The sequence below is a fragment of the Tinamus guttatus genome, unplaced genomic scaffold (genome assembly GCF_059628265.1).
Source record: "Tinamus guttatus ecotype Peru unplaced genomic scaffold, ASM5962826v1 Tinamus_guttatus_pri_ptg000450l, whole genome shotgun sequence".
NCBI classification, from domain to species: Eukaryota; Metazoa; Chordata; class Aves; order Tinamiformes; family Tinamidae; genus Tinamus; species Tinamus guttatus.
In genome coordinates this window covers 1,010,307-1,032,119 of record NW_028288984.1, presented here as the reverse complement: position 1 = coordinate 1,032,119, position 21,813 = coordinate 1,010,307, and the positions used below count along the sequence as shown (strand labels likewise).

Genomic DNA, 21,813 nt, shown 5'->3' with positions numbered 1-21,813 from the left:
ACTACTATTTTATTTTTCTGATCCTTTTCACACTCTTGACAAGAAGGTGAAAGATGTGTAGTTGAACCATGGGAATGGTTCTTTCTACATTGATGCAAAGTTGTATCCTCCCCAGGTGGTGGAAACTTCACCTTGAGCTACTTCCAGAAATTTTGCTCATTGCTGCTGGTGTGGGCCGCTTTTGTCATTCAATCATAATCACTCGGAGGTATCAGGAAGGCAGCCAGAACAGCAATCTGGCTGTTCAGTCTATACTATTCAGTCTATACTATGTCTCACAACAGCAGCTTGACAGTAGTTAACAATTTTATCACTAGCCCCATAATGTTTGTCAGGTCTATTGCTTTTCCTGCAGAGAGATTGTTGATGAGGAGCCATGAAGCTATGGACTCAAGTCATAAACACTATTCCATCTGTTGACATAGAAACCGTTTTAGTCATCGTTATTTTCTCTTTAACACTTCTTGAACTTGTACTTTTTTTTTTTTTTTTCATTCTTGGCAGTAGCATCATATTATCCTTTTTCCCTCCATGGTCTAACTTGTAAATATCACTAATTAAGAGCTACACCAGCACCACTCTTTCATCTGTCACACTGGAGATAAAATATTTCCCACCAGCTCAAAGCTACTTCCAACTGAAATCCAGCGAATGTTAATCATTCCTCCTGAATTTTGACTCTCCTTCCATGTAATTCTAAGATATTAGCCACAGCGCCTAATTTTACTTCTGTGCTCATTTTGTGCTTGCTTAAAGCCATTGATTTCACCAGTGACATTAACATTGATTTATGCTTGTATAAAAACTCCCTGTTTGGGGGGGTTAATTATGGAATGCCCTAAGTAAGTTGCTTGATCTAATTTTTCAGTAGTAATCATGACAGCTTCCCATCATGATCCAACCGATCTGACCGGCAGGAGAGGCACATGCAGATTTCCACAAGCCCTGCCACAAAACCCTTCCTTTCCTCATGAAAGCCAGTTATTTAACTCTGTTTTGAAAGTTTAACTTAGTCACCTCTGATTAAGCTTGAAGTCTACCCCATGCCCCAGCCCAGTAACTGGGCTGTATCTTTTGTACATTTTCATACTATTGCAGTCCTATCTATTTCCAGAACAATTTACAAGAAAAGTACTTTTCTCCTGCTTGTCTCTCAAAATTTTGTTAAAAATGGACAAAACACAAAAGGAGAAAAAAGAAAAACTGCACCTTAAACTGCTTGACTACCTCTGACTCCCAGCCCTGCTTTGATGTTGTGTTGCAGCAGGCAGAGGTCAATCACTGCAGTGGCAGCCCCGGCTCTCCTGCTCCCTCGCGCGCGGTGGGACAGGCTCTGTGCCCCACGCACACAGCTGCTTTCGAGGAAACACGCCACTTCTCAGCACATACTGTCCCTTTCCTTAACACGAAGACGTACAAAGGAAAAACAGCTTCCCCCTCCAGATTAACCCTCCATTCCCTGGACTGATACAGACGCCTGCACTCGTCTCAAGTCTTTTCATTTCATAGTAACTCCACTGGCTTTGCTTTAATCTTAACTGCACTACGAAGGGTAAGCTTTGTTGGACTGTACGTGGGTCAAGATTGAAAAAAAAAATGTTTTAGCAAAGTGCTGCAAATATTGTGAGACTGAAATTACATTACCTGGATTGGGCTGAAGATATTCTATAGTCTTGGCCATTATTTCCATAACTGCTCTGCTGGTAACGTCCACTTTCTAAAGAAGAAATAATTAAACAGAAAGAAACAAGAAAAGAAACAAGAAAAGAGATGTTGGACAAAAATAAGACCTTTTTTCCTCTCTTCATTTCTCTCTCTCACTCTCTCTCTGTATTCTTATTATTTTTCTGTCCCTAAGAACTGACGCTGATTAAATCCAGCACTGGTACCAGAATGGGGATAAGAAAAGCTGCCTGAATTGCTACAGAAACCATCATCCCACTTTGTAGCAGAATCACTCTCAAGTTAGGCCATTATTCTGGCAGCAAAGGGAAAAATAGAAGTATAATGTAATTTTGGTTGCACAGGGAATTTCATACAGTAAGTGATGCTGATTTAAGATGTACACCACCCTAAGATATGCCCGCAAAAAGGGAAAACCTTGGCTTAGAAAAAGTCACTGAAAACTATTTGAAGTATTATTTGTTCAAAATACTCTTTGGCCTCCTATTAACAGGAAAAGCAAAGGGAAAGCAGGTGTCAATCCAAACAACTCACTAAACACCAAAGGAACTATCCGTTTCCTTCAAGGCCAAACAAGGCAAAAACGAGACAGGAAAGAATAAGTCTCCCTCAGTATCCAGTATAAAGAAACCTGTTACCATAGAGGTGCTGACCATTTATTTCCTTGGACTGAAACAAGAATTATTTTATATTTAGGCATTTAAAATAAGGCTGACTATTCTGGACTGAAGATCATTACTTCCCTCCACAATAACTCTTTGATATCTTAAGCGATTTTCTGCATCAATTTCCTAAGTTATATGTAGTGGAGAAGTATGTTAACTATTCTGCATTCAAAAAACTGCTTAGTATGCATAAAACTTTAAAGGAACAGTCTGCAATCCAAGTTCATCCAAGAGATGACGAGCACCATCTGCATCTACAGACTTTGTTAGAAGCTGCAAGATTTATGCATCTTCCAGCAAAAAATGCAATACCTCTTAGAATTGGGCCTCAAAGGAAGAAATGTCCCTTCTACACGTATAAGGTTTCCTACAGTCTTTCTACACTCTGCATTCGTGAACACATTGGATTTCTCTGTCAGGTAACTTGTGTCCTGTGCAGCAAACTGCTTTGCAACAAAAGCGAGCTCCTGTTTTCAAAGTGAGCACCTGAGGTAAGATGGTCACAGCATGCTGCAATTGACCTCTTTCCTGCTTTCTGCCCCCACTGCCATCTGCCAGTTCTTGCTCTCTGCTTTACACAAAGCAGCAGAAGAGACCGGTAGCTGGGGGTAAAGAAGTAGCTGCACTGCCCGGTGGGGAGCCCAGAAAGGGCTGGAAGGCTGCAGTGGAGAGCGGGGAGAGGGAGCAGATGGCCAGGACGTGCAGCAGGGACAAATCCAACACAGAGGAAGAGCTGACAAGGGACGCGAGGGCATGGGGCCAGGAAGGAGCATCCCCAGGTGCCATCCTGTGCTACCCGCAAGCCCTACATGGGACTCACTCTGCCTTTGCACTGTCTTATTTTCCATTCTAGACCTTGCATCGTTTTTCTAAATCTTCTTTATCAACTTCCGGTTAGTTTCCATGTTAGTTTCTACACTTGCATCCACTTTAAAGGGAAAGGAGGAGGAGGTAGAGCAATCTACTCTGCAGTGCTTGCATTGCAGGAAGAAAGGACAATCCTGTTATGCAGTTTTCTTTTATAATCTATCCAAAGTCTTTCCCCATCTCTCTACACAAATGCACTCAGAGGTAGCATCTGCTTCTCTGCACCAAGGATGCATATCAGTCAGATACATATCTTACAAATTGCCTATCAGCAGCTTGTTTTACAGGATTTGCTGGTGACACTGAAAGTCAAAGCCAGAAACATAGCTGCCAATATGCCCTTTTCAGCTGGCATATTCACACCACCACCGGCAGGTGGATTTTTTTTTCCCCCTGAAAATGCTCACTGTTTTCCCATAAAAATTGTTTATAGTGGATGTGGCCAGTCCAGGGTCCATGCTCTTCTACACTGCTCAGCAAGCATCACGGATGAATCACTGGCACCTTCTGCCACCACAGCAACCACCAAAGCTTTACCTGAAGCTAATTTGTGGCTGGTATTAGTCTGAATCACTGCAATACCAGCATTTTACAGAGTGCCTATATACTATGTATTCCTTGGTCAGAGAATGAAAAGGGTCCAGGAACTGAAAGTTCAATCCTGCTGAATAAAACTCTCTCAAAATTACTTGATTGAGTTGGGGACAAAAGCTTATAAAATCCTGTCCTAGAAAGAAAAATAAACAGTAATTATGGATATACATACCTGTATTCAGACTTACCCTTTCCATTTCTTTGAAGTCATCATCTAGCTTGGTTCCTTCTGCACCTCCTACTTTCTCACTCACTTTCTGCAGTTACAAAAAAAACAAACACAGATTCAGAAATTTCAGCAATAAGTTTCCTTATAAGTGTGTTTTTCTGTAAGTTTCACAACACTCAAATATGCTATTCTTCATTTTCAAAAAAAAATATTTCAAATACACTTTATTTCAGGTTAAAGACTAGGAAAATAAACATTAGTGTTAAATTCTCGGAGCCCCAATCTCCTGCTAGTGTCAGAATAGTTACATACTGCCAGGTCTTTGCAGGATCACACCCTTGTTTCTTTGTGTCATGAATATCTGGAACATCTTGGACTTAACGAGTCATTAATCAACAGTAACAAAGCTGTCTTTAGCAGTCAGAAATATCCACGGTCAAAAAGGAGGTGCCTTGATAGAATAAACTGGCCAAAGGATTCAAGAGACTAAGAAGTTCTCATCAGACGTGAAAAAAAAGACAGCCTTAGCTGCGTTGCTTAGAACATTTTAATGCAACATCAGGGATAAAAAACATATTTAAGTACAAAATACTTCCAGGCCCTGACTCTAAACTACCCAGAAGGCAACAGGCAGCAAACACCTGACAGCTGAAAAACGACAGGTACGCATTTACCTTATTCCATGCCAAAATCAGTCCTAAATCCTTAAATATTAATTTTATATATACAAACAATGCATACAAAAACCTACATTCACACAAGCAAGAGCTTGAGGGTCTGTTTTTTATATATAAAAAACAGTTGAAATAAAACCAAAAATAAACAAAAAGAACCCAAAATCCAAGAACCAGAAAAGGTGAATTTAAATATCATGTCTTTGGCAAATTTGCTTTTTTTTTTTTTTTTTGTAAAATACTGTTGAAATACAATTAGGAAACAGTTCTGTGTTACCATTTCTGAATTGTGCTGGAACACATGGATCTGAGTTTCCCATTACTGTCTGTAAAAGTGACAATAACAGATTCAAATGATGACAACTATGCAGCTCTCGTCAAAACAGATTTTTAGCAATTGCACTGTTAGTCACGAAGTGTTTCAGTGCTGTAGCTCCGCAAGTCAGTCACATGCACATGACACAGGGAATGTAGAATCTTCCTCTGCTCTGGCATTTGTCACAGGAAATGTATCAGACACATGACTTTCTGACTTCTCTTCACTGTTCGCATTTCATATTGAACATTATTTAATTTTATATTATTCTCTATGAGTCTCTGAATTTTCTTTAGACTGTTTTAACAGAGTGTAACTCCTGATTTTAGTAAAGCAACTCCTGCATTCACAAGCAGAAATGATGGAAAAATTGTGCTTTTTCCTGTCCTGGTTTCAACTATTGCGTTAACTTTTTTACAATACAAAAAGAAGAAAGATATATAGGCAATCACTTTCCTTCCATGAATAAAATCCAGACATCTGATTAATTTCAAATTTGTTCACTTACATAGAACTGCAATTGCACTACAGGCAGGACATTACTAAAGAAGACCATTACTGTCTGTACAATGGGAAGCAGCTATCACCTCTGCTGTTTTCTGTCAACTTCTCACTAACCAGAAGGCTGCATTAATGAAGCAAAGTTTATTCAGGCACCTTAGTGAGACAGCAATCCTTCGGAACTTCCTGAGAAAAATAATGGAAGGATTTTACTTATCTCTTTTTCCTTATGCAGAATGGATTTGAAAATCTCTGCAAACTCTCCCCTGCCAATACTGCAAATGCAGGCGAGTTTTTGTCCATGTCACTGAACTTGTGCCTGACAGAGATTTGAAACTCATTACTATCACAAACAACTCTGCAATGGACAAGAGATGGACTGAATGTCCTAAAAGTTACTATTAATTTGCAGTTTCCATGAAACCTGGTAGCAAGGAAGCATGAAAGACTGCTCAGAAGCTTTCTTTGTCAATCTGTGAATGAATCTCTTCATGGTCGTCCTGCTATGGTCGAGGTGGCAAAATCCACCTCAATCCAGATTCCTACCAAAGTCTCTGGAAAGGACAAGAAACAAGCATAATGCTACTAAAATATTCAAAACTGCTTTTGAATAACTAAAGTTGAGCTCTGAACATACAAAGTATCCAAAGGTAAGCAGAACCAGTGTCCCAGCTCTTTAACCTGTATCTTTACATATTTCATCTTTTTACCTGCTTGCGGTCTCTTTACAGGTGATGAGGACTTACATAGACATGCTCATCATCCTCAGAGAGCCTCTGAAGACCCCACCTCATATCCACAAAAAAGAGCTTTTGCAATTGCTCTTTCCTGTATATTCATCATTCTTCTTGCTGAGCAATGTAGGGTACCTTTTCTTAGTAATACGTCCTATAGAAGAGGTCATTGCTAAGGCAACAAAGCAACAGATCTCTCTCTTTTTTTTTTTATCAGCATGCATTAAAAAAAAATCCTCACTCTGTCCATATTAGTCTCACATCCAATTTTATGACTCCCTGCTTTGAGGTATCGAATGGAAAACTATGACTCACTGTTTTAAGATAGCAAATGAAATAACGTCCATTCCCCAGGCAAAAATTTCACTTGTAAAGGTCTTGGTCAAGTACTGCTAAAGGCAACAGAGAGAAGAATCAAAAGTAGAAGGATGATCCACGAAATCTTTAGCTCTTCACAAACTAGGTGACTCTTCTCTTGAGATCAGCTGCATCACAGGCCTGCAGAGCAGTTCCTTCAGCACTACCAGCCAAGCAAAAATCTATTTTGGAAAAGTGTGGGTAGGCCACCATGAAAGAGCAGCTGAACAGCAGTCCTCCATGAAAACACAACTACTATTTTTTCTTGAAAGCCACAGGCACTCACCAGTGAGAGCATAAAAATCAAAGTAAAGATTCAAATTTAAGAGTGAAAAACCCTCGAGAGATAAATCCATCCCTAAGGCAGAAGGGGTAAATCTACTCAGAGGAGGAGATTAAGCTGCCCATTGAAAGGCCATAATTTAATGTGGTCCTGTGGCAGCTGAGGGCCTAACAAAGGCATATGCAGCAAATGCATAAGCATATGCCTTGAATCCCATGCCAGTCATCACTGTACTGACAAAATTCAGAGATATTATTTAACTGCTGTATATCCAGGCTCCAAAATGACTTTTAAAGTACTTAATTAAGGCTGCTATTCCACAGTCCGCTCTCTGAAATTGTCAGATTTGGTTATGATAGGTCATGAAGCTATGTCAGCTTACATGTACCAAGGATCTGCCTTCATCTGCTCAGAAGCAGCCTGAAAAATTCTCAGCAAGTAAAGCTGGCTAGAAAAAAAAAGTCTCCTCTGCCATATCATACAGATGAAGGTTCAACATTTTGTTTCCTGCTTTACAAATATATGAAAATTGGACTCTCAAAAAAAATTTTAATAGTAATAATACATCTCCCGCTCATCCAGTGGGCATATAGAAGAAACAGGACTTAATGTTGGGTCTCCAGCAACAGAAATCAGGACCAAAACTACATAGCTACTTTAAATCACACTTTCTATTCCTAATGTTAACTATTTCATCCTGCCTCCTCAAATCTTCACAATTACCATAAAAATAACTTTTTTTTTTAATGCAAGAACAAATAAGCATTTTCTATGTGGAGGAAATATATAATGAAAAGGCTTGTTGCTCAGAAAAAATTCCATGTTTTTTTTTTCTACCTAACAATACCATGCTCTGAAGCTTTGATCCTATATATTATACAACTGAAAACCAGCACTGTGTGCCTTAGAGCAAAGTCCAGTTGCATAAGGATCCAGTTTCCATTCATGCAGAATATTAACTTAATATCCAGAATGGTTTCAGTGGAGACTACAGATATCAGAGTGGTTTCAGTGGAGACTACAAAGGCGGTAGGAATCCTACTTTTCCTGGGCAAAAGAAACTGCTTTTTTTCTGTCAGAAAATTTAAAAAGCACAGTTTTTGGTAGAATTTGATTAGAATTGAAATATAATGCAGAATGTCAGGAATGCAGTTCGGTAGATGGAGCAGATGTGAAACAGCAAATCTTGGGTCTTAGTTATGGAGCTTATTGTTCCATGTCTCATATAGCTGTGCATCCACCTTTTTGATATTGCTGATTCACTGGCAATATGTTGTACAGGCCAAAAACGCCTGTGCAGTCACTATGGATACATCGAAAATGCCAATTGTCTTACACGGAATATACTGAAGATCACTTTTAGTTTTCCAAAAAAACCAGCCCACTAATTAATGAGCATATGAATCTGACACTGGCATCTGTCACTTTTCAGAAGCCATTAATGCAAATCAAATGTGCATTAAGTAGTTACTCGATGGAAATTGTTTTCTTTAGTGCTATGACACTGAATCATGTTAGACTGCTTTCCGAACGATTCATGGTTGAAACGATTACCTACCAAATCCCCCCCTACTATAAAAAAGAAAAGAATGTGCAGTTTGCTAAGTCACTACCTGAACTTGGAAATACAGCAAGATTAGCATAAAACCACAAAAGTTATTCAGGTCACCTGAGTCTTCAGCCTTACTCATTTTGTGAAACAATGATTTGGCAGCAAATGCATAGTGCACCTTAGCTTGTATTTAGGAGTACAAAATCAGCTTTGGGTGTTTTGCCACCACAACACAGTACTTTGACTACGCAGCAAGTAGAACGCTGTCTTTGCAAGGCAGCCACACCAGTGAGACTTTCTCTCTGAGCACTGCAACACTTTTACTCAGACACTGCACACTGCAAGCACTAATCTAGCCCTCCTCTCCGTTCTGAATGCCCCTTGTCATTACTGCCATCCCAGACGCATTTTCTCGTACAGGTATTTTGGAGACCAACCCTGCCACATGGACATGCACTTCTACAGTTCCTCCGTGCAATTTTTGCCTTTTTGACTTTTATCTGTCATTGTGAGGTTCTGGAAGTAGGGTGACAGCAGTAAGCATCTTCAGGTTAAGATTTTGAATCAGGCTCCAAAACGCTGTGCTGCTTTGTTAGCACTGGAGACACAAGAAGGACATAGATGGCTTGCAAAAGAGAGTGAGAAATATACATTTTGATTAGAAGAATTCTGTGTACATACAGGGAAGGTTTGCCAATACTGTAAGCTTCTCAGAAAGAGTAAACATTTGAAAAAGAACATTTATATAAAGCATCATCCATCATCCCCAGGCAAAAGTTTTTTTATTTCCTCTGTCATTTCCCATGCTATTTTGAGATATCAGAATTTGTTATCACAGAAAACACATGCTGCTACTGCTCAAATTTATGATCAAGGTCTTGGTTCTCTGCAGTCAACTGGGCACAAGTCTAGTATCAAATCACACTTCCAACAGTAAGAATAAGCAGGAGTGATTTTCTGTTAGTCTTAGATGAAGCACAACATAAAATGAAAGAAAAAGAATCACCTCAGAACTCTAATTAAATTAGTTGTATCTAGGACTTCTCTTGATATTAGAATATAAAAGAAAATGGATATTGTTTCTACATTAGTCCGGTGATAGCTCATCTTTCAAAAAAGCATGAGCTGTAGTAAAAGCTGTAGCATCTTATTCTGGATCGCAAGTCAAACTGGGATAAAATCTTGCTCAAGTTTTTCTGGATTATGCATCCAGGCGAGGGAACTTCTGACCTCCAGGTCAAAAGATCCAAAATCTTTAGCCTTGGAAAGCCTCAAGAAATTGCAGGCTGTAACATAACTTCAGTGAAACTGCCATTAAGGTAAGAAGATTTCACAAAACCGAAAGCTCATTGCCCTTTTCCTTTCATTTAATATTCTCTATATTTTGTTCTACTTTTCTTCTAAGTTGGAAACAAAATGTATAAATTGGGACTGTGAAATGTATTCACAGGAATATGGGACAAGCCACTTCAACAGCAAGACTTAAATATGATACTGAATTAATGTACATGATATCTTCAAAATGACAGTGATGTCCAGGTACATTTTGTTTACAAATTTCTCCTCTTAAGCTGTGAGAATTGGAAGAGCAGCCTCACAGTGCCAGCAGCAGAGCTATGTAAGACAGGATTATTTTTTCCTTGCAGCAATGAGGACCACTGCAACTCCACTGCTTTCTGCAGAAGCTATAAAGACGCATTAAGACAGTAAGGAAAAAACAAAAAGGAGAGACCCCCGGACCCCAGAGTCTCCAGGGGACTCTAGCATTTCACTCAAGTGTTTACACTGGTGTTTTGATTAGCCACTGAGGCTTTGCTTTCTCCTTGGCAAATTGAAGAAAAATACTTGCCTACCACATGGGAAAATTGTTAGCATTAATTTGCACCTGCTACTGCCTGCCACCAGAAGCATACACAACAGAATTTTTAGTGATGCAGTTAAGGAAAGCATCTGCCAGACAATCATTTCTTCTTCCTCACTGTCATTTGACATTTAAGCATAAAAAATATACCTCCAACCAGCTATTTGCCCGATAGCACTGCAGTCTCTGGATCGTCCCACCTCTGCACCACACCATCCAGAGCCTGGTAAATTTATCCAAAGCTAACCTATGCTAAAAGAGTTACCACCCAGGCTGCCTTGTTAAGACCCCATCTTGACCCTGCATTTGTGGGCTGAGGAATGACAGCAATACAGCGCAGTGTGCAGAGCAGAAGGAGGACTGAATTTCAGGAGAGAAACAGAAAAAGGAAAGATCAGTAGGAGGACTACACGTGGCTTGACTCCATTTCTTGTAAAGCATCCCCTAAACATCTTCTGAATATACAACTCCTTGGCCTTGCTAGTCCTCACATCTTGTACAAGCAAGTCCCTGCCCCTGCTAAAAGTCCTACTAACATCCCGGGGGCAGGCTGGAAAGCCTGAAAAGTTGTTCTGCAGAAATGACAAACAAGTCTGTAACGCTGTGGCACATACAGAAAAACAGGACTTGGCAAGACACCGCTAAAGGCAAAATGACTCAGTGGAACTATTTCTTCCCAAGAAGAACAAGAGTGTCAGGATCCCAACTTCTAGCATTGTCACAACACAAAAAATAACCCTTTGTGAACCTGTCCGATGTCCCACTCTCATTATTTAGATTGAGACTCTGATTTATCTTTTTCATTTTGATCTAAAGCTCCAGGGGAGTGCCTGGACCTCTGCTTTCCCTGCTCTGCTTTCTGCCTGCCATGAGCACCATGCTGCAGAGCTGCCGCGGAGCAGCCGCTCGGATCCAGCCCGGCACAACGTGTCCCTGCTCTCGGCGCTCTCTGTGCGGAGCAGCCTCTGCAGAGCCGCTGCTGCAAAGCCTCCGCATTGCATCGGAGCCCATGCGACGGCGCAGGAAGCACAGCACAAACAGGCAAGCTGCAGCTGGGAAAGTGCTGCACAGAAGCACCGTCCAGGAGAGGTGAGGAGAGTGCTGCTACAGGCAGGCACCCAACGAACCCGTTTTGCACATTTACACTCACAGAGGTGTCCTGGCACATGAGATGCTGCAGTGCATCCATGAGGGCCAGAAGGACCCAGTGCTTGTACGTGTGTTTAGACTCATCCAGGAGCTGGGTTCTGTGCTGTTCCAAGTCGATGTTCAGCCAGGAAGCTGGTCACAACCTTTTGCCTCCAAAACTGGCACAGGAAAGTTGTTGGCAAGAACTGCTAGAGAGCTGAGTGGTCAGGACAGCCTGTGCTTTTCCATGCTACCTCTGTGTCCCCAGCATGCCACCTGCACTATCAGCAGGGGAGAAATAGGCATAAAAAACCTAGATATAACAACTGGAAGACGTGCCACTTTTTTGGAACAGAGAACAAACACTGTTATGGTATTTCTATTTCTGATGACAATAGTGCAATGACATAGCCCTTTAGTGGACCTGCAGACAATAAATGCACACAAGTCTTTTCACACTAGCACAATGTGACCTGAACCAGATCCACCATTCCTAGGAGTTCACCACACAGGAGTACAGGGAGCTCCAAGCTGCGCTGTCACAGGTGCTTCTTATGAACTTTCTTGTAGGTACAGCCTGGAATTTTAGGCTCAAAAGCTATAGTTTCAGACAGTGCAACTAATGCACAGGATGAACAAGAGGCAAAGAGAGCACAGACAATGTAGCTTTTTATTTAAGGAGCTCAGCTACAACATGGCAATGGATCATGATCCATCCTATTCATACTACATACATTAACACACACTCATCCATGCACAAATCTTCTAAGCTCAGTATAAACAAGAATCAAGAGATCTTTTTTATTATTATTATTATTATTATTATTTGCTTCCACTGCTCTAGTAACAAATACTTACTCACTTAACTCATTTCAGGATAAAAAAAAAAAAGGTTTTCTACATCAGTGTTTTAGGCTGCCAGCTGAGAGGCAGAGTTTGCCTTCACTGCTTATGAAGTCTGGGCTGTTGACCCAACTAATTTGCTTGCACTAAACTTCAGCCTTGCAAGACACCGAGTACTTCACATGCAGACACAACACAAAGATGACAGCGCAGATTCTGCACCCTGCCAAGATGCCCACACAGGACGGAGTCCAAATGCCTCATCAGCATTATGCAAATGGTGACACAGAGGTACCGCTGCCTGCTAAAGCAGAGTCTAATGTATTTGACTTTGTTAAGCCAGACCACTTTGTCCTCATAACCTTTGTGGGCTTTGTAATTTTATTTCTCAGGAAAGGAATGAAGTCTAGCAGAAATAAACAGGCCTAATAAAAGCAAAATAACAGCAGGAGAAATTTACAACAATTAAATTCGATTTATGGCATATTTTGTAACTCTACATGATGTACATCAGTCCACAGGCCTCTGACTGGCTAAAATTCAGCCTAGTGCTTAACATCTGGAGATGCGAGAATGCCAGGAACATTTAGAAGCTGCTAAAGACCAAGAGAACAAAATATAGCTTAAATGTGATTTATTGATTAGACAGCCGTACCAACTCTTATTATGAAATGGTCCTGTCTATATAGTAGAGTGAATTTGCTTGACTCTGACAGTGAATTAATTGTTATCTGCCAAAGACATGAAGTTAGAGGGAGCCTGGGAAGGAAAAAACATCTACAAGCTGTTGCTGGTAACAATCTGTGTTTCATTTCTAACGTTCTTATTGACACAATGTCTAGATGGCTGCAGACTGTGCAGGGCACAACATGGTGCCAAAACAGATAATTGTGTATTTTTTTTATTCTGTTGGTAGTGTTGATAATTTATTAACTACAGAACAACCAAAATCCCCAAAGTGCATTGTCATTTTCAGACTAAAAGCAATACTTTCAGAGAATTCTTTTATTTGCTTAAAGCTTTAAATTTTTACAAAAGCATCACTTAGACTGAACGCTCCTTCTTAAATTCTTGTCCTTGGTCTCACACTTACTGGGTAAAAGCAGTATATGCCAACTGCCAGGGTCAGAGGAGCGTTAACAGCAGGACAGCAATGCTGCAGCAACCACTGGGCATCTCTGATGCAAAGCCCGTGACTGACTTTTTGGACATCTACCGAGGATGAGGGAAGAGAAGAGAAAGAAGAGGCCAGGCTGAAAGGATGGAGATGATGCGTGCCACCATTTGGGCCTTGGCTCGTGGGAAGAGCGCATGTGGCCACGGCCGGGAGGAGGTGGAGCTGCATCCTTGCAGCTGCAACACAGCTCAGCAAGGGCCCATCAGAGCCGCTGCTGTGGCGGCCGACCGCCCTTTCTTAACTTGGGCCAAGCCACACTCACAACCCTCGTGGCACTGCTGTTTTAGTTTGGAAGAGGTCATTTTCTTCTCCCCTTCACCACTGCATGAAGGTCTGTCTGGCAGTGGCAAACTAGGGACATTACAAAATTCAAGGAAATAAACCTCCGTCATGAAGAGAAGCCTCAAGATTTTGTGCTGACCCAAATTCTAGTTACTAGTTGCACCTCTGAGGTCCACAGAAATGTACTTGAAACAAGCAAAAGCAGAGATGAGCCTGCTGGTCTCTGATACTGGAAAATCTGTGAGGTACTCAAAAGAGAGAAGAAATGCCCACAAAACTCCTCTGGGAAACAAACTGAACACTACAGCAATGGCCTCACTGGTGGTCTATAACCACCAGAAAGATAGATCATAACACAACACAGATCAGCAAAACAAACTGTGTTTTAAATATAGCTACCATATGTGTTTATGGTTCTAGCTGCTACCAGAGAAACAGGCACTGCAGGAAAGCTGGCTTGATAAAGTGGAATGAAAACCTGTAATTTACAAAATTTCCTATTAGTAGGAGGGATATAGAGATCTTTGAGGCACAATAATGAAATAGGCAGTTCTAATGTTATCTTGCAATTCATTTGAACGAGGGAATTCAGATGAAAAGGATGCTGGGTTTGATGAAAGACTGCTAAAATAATTGTAATTGCTTACACTTCCAAATATCTCAAGATATTTACAAGCTTTTATATCAGTCTTTCAGTCTTACATAGCAGCTGAGACAGCTGGGACAACTGGGCAGTGAAACACCTCATTCAATTCAACAAGGCCAAGTGCAAGGTCCTGCACCTGGGGAGGAATAACCCCAGGATGGGGAATGACCTTCTGGAGAGCAGCTCTGCAGAGAGGGACCTGGGTGTCATGGTGGATGACAAGCTGACCATGAGGCAGCAGTGTGCCCTCGTGGCCAATGGGATCCTGGGGTGCATTAAGAAGAGTGTCTCCAGCAGGTCGAGGGAGGTGATCCTGCCCCTCTACTCAGCCCTGGTGAGGCCACATCTGGAGTACTGTGTCCAGTTCTGGGCTCCACAGTACAAGAGGGATGTGGAGCTGCTGGAGAGAGTCCAGGGCAGGGCTACAAGGATGATCAGGGGCCTGGAACATTTGCCCTACGAGGAGAGGCTGAGGGAGCTGGGCCTGTTCAGCTTGGAGAAGAGAAGGCTGAGAGGGGATCTGATCAGTGTCTATAAGTACCTCAAGGGAGGGAGTGCAGAGGATGGTGCTGGCCTCCTTTCAGTGGTGGCCACTGACAGAACCAGAGGTAATGGCCACAAACTGAAACACAGAAAATTCCACAGAAACTTAGGGAAAAAAGTGTTGACAGTGAGGGTGACAGAGCCCTGGAACAGGCTGCCCAGAGAGGTTGTGGAGTCTCCTTCTCTGGAGATCTTCCAAACCTGCTTGGATGCCACCCTGTGCCACGTGCTCTGGGTGACCCTGTGTGTGCAGGGAGGTTGGACTAGATGATCTCTAGAGGTCCCTTCCAACCTTAAGCATTCTGCAATTCTATGATTCTATGATTCTGAGGTTCTGAACCACTGTGGATGAATTAGATCTGTACCTGGAGTTTCACAGGAAAAGAACAATACAAATTTGGTTGCTACTTCTTACTCAGTGATATGCTCTATAATATTACATGAGAATGTATTCTTATTGCAATGAATAAGTTCAGTTTTATAAGGCTATTAGCTGCTGTTCACATTTCCGTTATGAAGTCTTCACAAATTGGCTATTTAGACTCATTTAGCCTTTCAAAAATGCAAAGTAAAACTGCTTGCATATTTTATTAAATATATAAATGCAAAGGAGACAGTATAATCTTTTCTGAATTGCCTCTGAGAGAAATTTAATACATTGCCATCTCTCCGTTTGCCTTCACTGTCTGCGTTTGCACCTTTTCAAGTCCATTGTGCACAGTAGAAAACGCTAACACTGCATTGCGCTGCAGGCAAGGTAGATCCACAATCTATAAGTCCTTATATTCAAAGTATAACACATGCACATGCATATAGATATAGAAGAATACTTTCAGAAATTAGGAAAGTCTGAAAAAAATACTGAAATACCCAGGAGAAAGGGAAGGTTTCTGTGTTGCTGAAATCTTGTCCTTCTTAAACCATATCATAGGGCATGTCCCATCACATCTTTTAAATATAAAATGCACTAATAAACAGAAACCGATCTACATGAAGCTGTAATATTCACTGCTTGCAATGCAGAAATACATGCCTGAGAATCTAACTACTATTACTAAAGCCCAACCAGATTCAGACGGCTTTTCAGAAAGAGATGCACATAGCTGTTAAGTCCAGGTAGACCGCAATTTCTTCAACATTTCTTCACTGCAGTCACAGGGTCCATCAGTGTGTTTGCCAGGCCAGGAGACTCAGCCTCAGGACTGATCCTGAAGACCCTGTCCAGACCTCAGAGCCAAGGCACCATCACCTATTTCTTCTGGACAGGGACACTCCGTGGTGTGTGACATGCTGCTTTCATTCATATCTCTTTGCATTTCAGAAAAGTATATCTGTACACTTTACAGAATGGGATGTAAAGAAAAACACAAAATACCACTTTTAAAGTGTGGGACATTTTTCTTGCATTTGAAATAACCTAATGGCAAATGTTTTTAAGGACAATTTACTTAGACTGCAAGGAAAAAAATAATGCTTTCTCTTCCTTATTCTTCCCTCTCTCCTTCCATTTTGCTCATCCAAGCAAACCTTAAAATTCATCTTGAATTTTGTCCTATAAATATCCTGCAGTCTGCATAGAATTTTAAAGCATGTATGATTCTTTATGGCAATCTAATTGCATTTAGTAGATTTACCTCAATTTACCACAAATTACTCTGTGGTGATGTAAACGCAAAGAAATAACGTAAGATACAAATCAGGTGAGATTTTGAAATGTCAAAGATAAAACATCACAACCATAAATAAACTTACAGCATTAGTCTCATCATGTAATCAGGTAATTAGCCTAATAACCCATGTGAGCAGGGTTACTGTCTGTTGTGCAGGCAATCACTCACCTAACAGATTCATTACATACATGCAGTTACATCTCTGGAGAGGAAAACAAGTTAGATTCTTAAGCTTCCAGACTTGGAGTTTGTCATAAGAAAAGAAAGATTCAGATAGAAGAATATGAAATACTTCATCATCTTACTCTACTTAGAAGCTGCTTAGCTTTTCCTCAATCTGAGGAAAAGCAAAATTCTTAAATACCCTAAACTTTGACTGTCTTTTATGCTATCTATTTCTTGCATTAAAACACTGGATTTGTATTACTTTCCAAGGGTAGAAGCACAGATGCACAAATCACATCCTGAGGCAATCTTTGAAATGTATAACTGTGCTTTGTTAGTCTTGAGCTGTCTTAATGCAACTTCCAACCTCGAGAAAATCCCAGATTAACCAGGACAGAAAGGTCAGTGGTGGGCAGGAACTCCTGGCATCCACCACACTACCACTTTCAGCTTTATTTAGACACTGAGAAACGCAGGTTATTCGCTGTAACCTGCTTATCATGCTGCATGACATTTAAGTAGTATTTAAAATATACCAAGGTAGTTTATCTTCATAGGCTTCTAGAAAGAGAGCAATGAAGCCTTGAATTACAACTGGCAGCATACCCCTGCTAAGTAAGTATCTCGTTGACTGTGTGACCTATGCTAAGTCATTCTATCTACCTGTGATCAGATTTCAGAATATTCCTCCCTTTATCACATCAGGGTAGTGTGGCACAAAAGGGTGGATTAAATAGCTAGTACCCCTATTTTCACTAGGTATTGGCATTCACAAAGTAGAATTTTGCTTAAAAGAAAGGTAGCAATACTTGTTTATCAGCACACAGACAGTAACTTTAAGAGCCGGTGGTTTATGACAGAAATGAGTAGCAAAATCCTCATGGATCTTATTGACACAGGATTTAAGCAAAGCAAGAGAAGCGATTGGGTTTCAAACACAATGAATATTGCATTCCGCTTACTACTGGTCTCATTTTTTAAGTTAACAATATTAAGGTACTCATAATTCACAGATTACTAAAATAACACTTCTTCCTTGAGTCCTTCAGTTAACAGTCATAGGTGTTGGCATCATTGTACTAAGCAGATTTCAGAAATACTGGCACAAAGGAGAACACAAATGTTAAAGAATTTTAAAGGGAATCTTTTACAAAAAAAAAATGGCTTTGTAACAGCTTTGCATGCCATTGGTATTTAACAGCTGTTGTTTTGTTACAGTCAACATTTAGCAACTACTACAGTCTACTGCTAAAGTCATTATTTCTGTTCAGATTGATTAATAAGAATATATAAAAGCTTTTTGCACTCTAGGCTTTCACTGTCCAGGTCACCTATCTAAACCAGCAGTGAAAGAAGCAGAACTGAGCAGCTGGACATTTCTCTACTGATACACATATTTTATAGCAAGGCCAGTTTAATTTTGTAGAAAGTACAAGTTTTTGAAGGTGACGGGTAAAAGTTAAACTGTAAATATATACTCATCTAAAATAGTGACATGCTGAACTTTCTCTCCAGTGCCTCAGCTGGAAGGTGGGGAAGATGGAATGAGGGGAAATGCAGGGGTTTTTTTATCTACAAAATTCCTGAAGATGGCTACGAAAGCATTTTAATACTCCAGATTTAAGCACAAGCGTAGTGTAATTCCCAATGCACACAAGCACCGTGATAACATGACACCTCTTTCTGAGGAGACTCCTCCTCCATACTTAGCTCCTTATACTTAGGCTAATGATACTGCAGCATGGAAAAAAAAGACAGCTTGCTCCTTCTCCTTAACAATGCAGCACTGCTTTCTCTAGAGCTTCTAGCAATCTGTCATCAGGTTTGCAGCATGATTGTTCCCCCAGCATTCACATTCTAATATAGGCATTATCACACATATGATGTAGGCGAAGTTTTAAAATATATAGGGTTTAAAAAGTGTATGGCAACACAGATGAATGCTAGTGTTTATCTCTTCCATTATTACCAAATGGCAGTGCAAAACCTAAGACATTAATAGTGGGAAGATATCTGGAACAGAAGCTAGGGAACGCACAGAGAGATAAATTGGACTGTTCTTTCTGGTATTTTGTTTTCCATATTTCATTTATGTTCAACACATCACTCCGTTAGAAGCTGGGTGAGACTGGCAGATGATAAATAAGCCTTGCTGTGAATATGCATGACACTGTAAATATATTTTTCTCTTTGTACCAGATTTTTAGCTATTGTGCAAAATAATACCCAGAAAAATCAGCCATTTTAATATCTTCTTCTTAAAGTAAGTGTGCACAAAGTTTATGAGATCTACAAAGCAATTATGTTCTGCCTTCTAATCATCATCTGCTCAAGTGATCTGTTGGTCACCCTATACCAAAATAAACATGAACAAACACTGAACAACAAGAACTATAAGAAAGAGAAGATTATCGACATAAATTTTGCAGCACCTTTCAAAAACCACCCACGAGCAACACTGTGAAAATACATGTAGTACACACATTGTGACAAATCAGGGCAGATAAATGTAATTGGTATGCTGCGTTTACCATTTGTGCTCTCTCGAGACTTACTATCAGCATCTTAATTGTGGTCCTCAATACACAGGCAGTGATAAGGTTATTGCTTCTCGCACTCTGCCTGTGTTAGGTCTTTTAGAACATCCACCATCAAGGTACCATGTCAGGAATAACGGAATACCTGGAGGAAGACTGCTTTCCAGCATCATGGAAATATTCTGCAAAAAACTGATACTGTTCTAAGCTTCTGCGGGGGAAAATGGGAAGAAAAATATAATCAACAATGTCAAAAGCAACTTCCTTCAAGAAAGAATAAAATGATATATCAGTAATATCTTCTTTCCAAGGGAAGATAGGAACCCCATGTACACATCATGCCCTGTTCTTCATCAAATTGGAAGATCCATGAGCATGAAGTGAAGTCTGGCAGTGGAGATAGTATCAAAAAATCATTGCCAGAACATCCGAAGGCCAGACAGACCTGTTGGCCGCCCAACTGTTCACTTTTGTTTCACACCACCAGGTTTCTGGTGCACACACCAGAACCTCTGTGCATATTGGTTCTTCCACAAGCCTCCCTGCCTTAAAGTTTTTATGTTTTTAGTATCAATACAACAGAAGTCCTCTCTTAGACAACCTGGCAGTGCACGCCATTCTCATTGCCACCAAACCCTTTCAGTTAGTAGATGGGGGAGGAAAGAGAAGCCTTTGCTGCTCTACAGTTTCCACTTCATTTTCAAGCTTATCTCATCACAGCATAGCCACTCTGAAGGCTAATGCTGCTTTAAATTACTGAGAAAATTGAAGGAACAATTACTAGGCTCAACACAAAATGCCATGTAATTTGCTCTTGTAACAAACACTGCCCTTATCTTTAGGAACAGCCAATAAATTTATAATTCTTATTTCTTACATGGCATTCTTTGTGAGGCTTTTTTTTTCTTTCAACTCACTTTTGCTTTAACATATAGAGTTGCTTCTGTCAAACAGAGCAAAGTGAACTTTAGATTTGTAAATGAGTGCTTACTTTTCCCGTGGTATATTAATATCTGCACAGAACTGGTCTAAAAAAGAATTTTAATAGGACCAGTATACATTGATTAGCTATTTAATATCAATAATAAAACGTATTACTATCAATTTTATTATTATCCGGACAAATTTTACAACCCTTATAGAAGTTGAAACTGGAAAAACAAATCAAAATAAAACAAATAAATTTTCTGATTTTGCTGTCCTGAAACAGTAAAAATTCCCTTTTAAAATCTCAAGAATTTTTTTCTTTCCTAGCTGCAGGATTGGGACCAGCCACACCAATCATGCTAGCTGACAAAGCTAGCTATACATCTTAAAAGAAGGCTGGTAATCTCCTCATGTCACAGTTCTTTTTCCACAACTTTTATCATCTAGCTGCTTGAGCAAATTTTTGCAAATTTTGAGCAAATCTAGACTATAGGAGTGGAGAACATACATAGAACATCCTGCTGGCTCAGTCTACCGAGATGATGGGTTTGACACTACCTAATCACTAGTACTGAGGACAGGTACCTTCATTTTGTCAAGCAAAGTGTAGCAAAGCCTTTCTAGCAACAAGCTGCCAATGGTGACTGATAAAATCGAAAAAGTAGAAAGCTCTCACATTCCTCATTATACATATACTTTATTACCAAGCTGCAGACAATAAAGATGAAAGTATTATGATACGAAGCATCTCATGAAAGATGACAGGAAATGACTGATCCAGGTTTTATTTAAACAGCTCAATTGATGCCAAAAATTGCGTCTTTAAATCCTTTCTTGGGATCTCTTTCATGTAACAGCATGATGATTCAGATGTCCTTTGTAAAGGCATCTGTGAATCTAAAAGATCAATAGGGTTAATAACTAAACCAGGATTTTTATGTTGTAGGGCACATGATCAGTAACAAAACAAACAGTAACTCTGCCAGTGTGCTTCTAGACAAAGATGCCTAGAGATACTTAGCAATTTCTCTAACAGTTTGACAGAAAATATTGACTTTTTTGACAGGAATTTATGAGTTTCCTTATGTCTTGAGAAAAGACTTCTTTATCCCAGATTAGAAATTCTGGTCAAAATCTGACTGAACAAGTGATCCTTCAAGCTCATGCAAGTTAGGGAAATCAGATTAAAGCCCTTCTATCACCTGTTTCAGAAAAGAGACTAAAATGTGGATTTCTGACATATCATATCTTCCATTGTTTAGTAAAAAAGACAAGCTAGACCATTCACATTTGGAGGTGAGCTGAGAGAGAAGAATTAACTCACACAAAATGAAGGAATTCCTAAAGAGGAGATCATCCAGTTCACAGGAGATACCTGAGCCTACAGAACAGGATTTATTTAGGCAGGTTGCTCTCAGCTTTTTTGTATAAATCTTCTCTTGCTCAGACCTCAGAACTTCATGAAATTCAGGATGTCTTCCCAAAAAGGTTTCACCAAGCAATCATCATACTCTTCTTCCTTTGATGAATTTGTACCTGGCAGACATTGTGCAGGGCACCTTGCTCCAAAGGTCTGCAACAAGTTATGCACCAGTCACATTTCTGTTAGGACACAGACAACACCTGCGACAGTAGTTCA

The 21,813-nt window shown here is 40.2% G+C and overlaps 1 protein-coding gene across 1 annotated transcript in view; it reads right to left on the bottom strand.

Annotated features, from left to right (window-relative positions):
* SH3GL2 (SH3 domain containing GRB2 like 2, endophilin A1) overlaps window positions 1–21,813 on the bottom strand; it is a 90,801-nt gene that overhangs the window by 14,143 nt on the left and 54,845 nt on the right. Inside the window, exons 2-3 of the mRNA XM_010219216.2 lie at window positions 3,998–4,066; window positions 1,645–1,717 (exon numbers count right to left, since the gene is read on the bottom strand). Coding sequence (XP_010217518.1) covers window positions 1,645–1,717; window positions 3,998–4,066 — 142 coding nt within the window. The remainder of the gene's footprint in view (window positions 1–1,644; window positions 1,718–3,997; window positions 4,067–21,813) is intronic.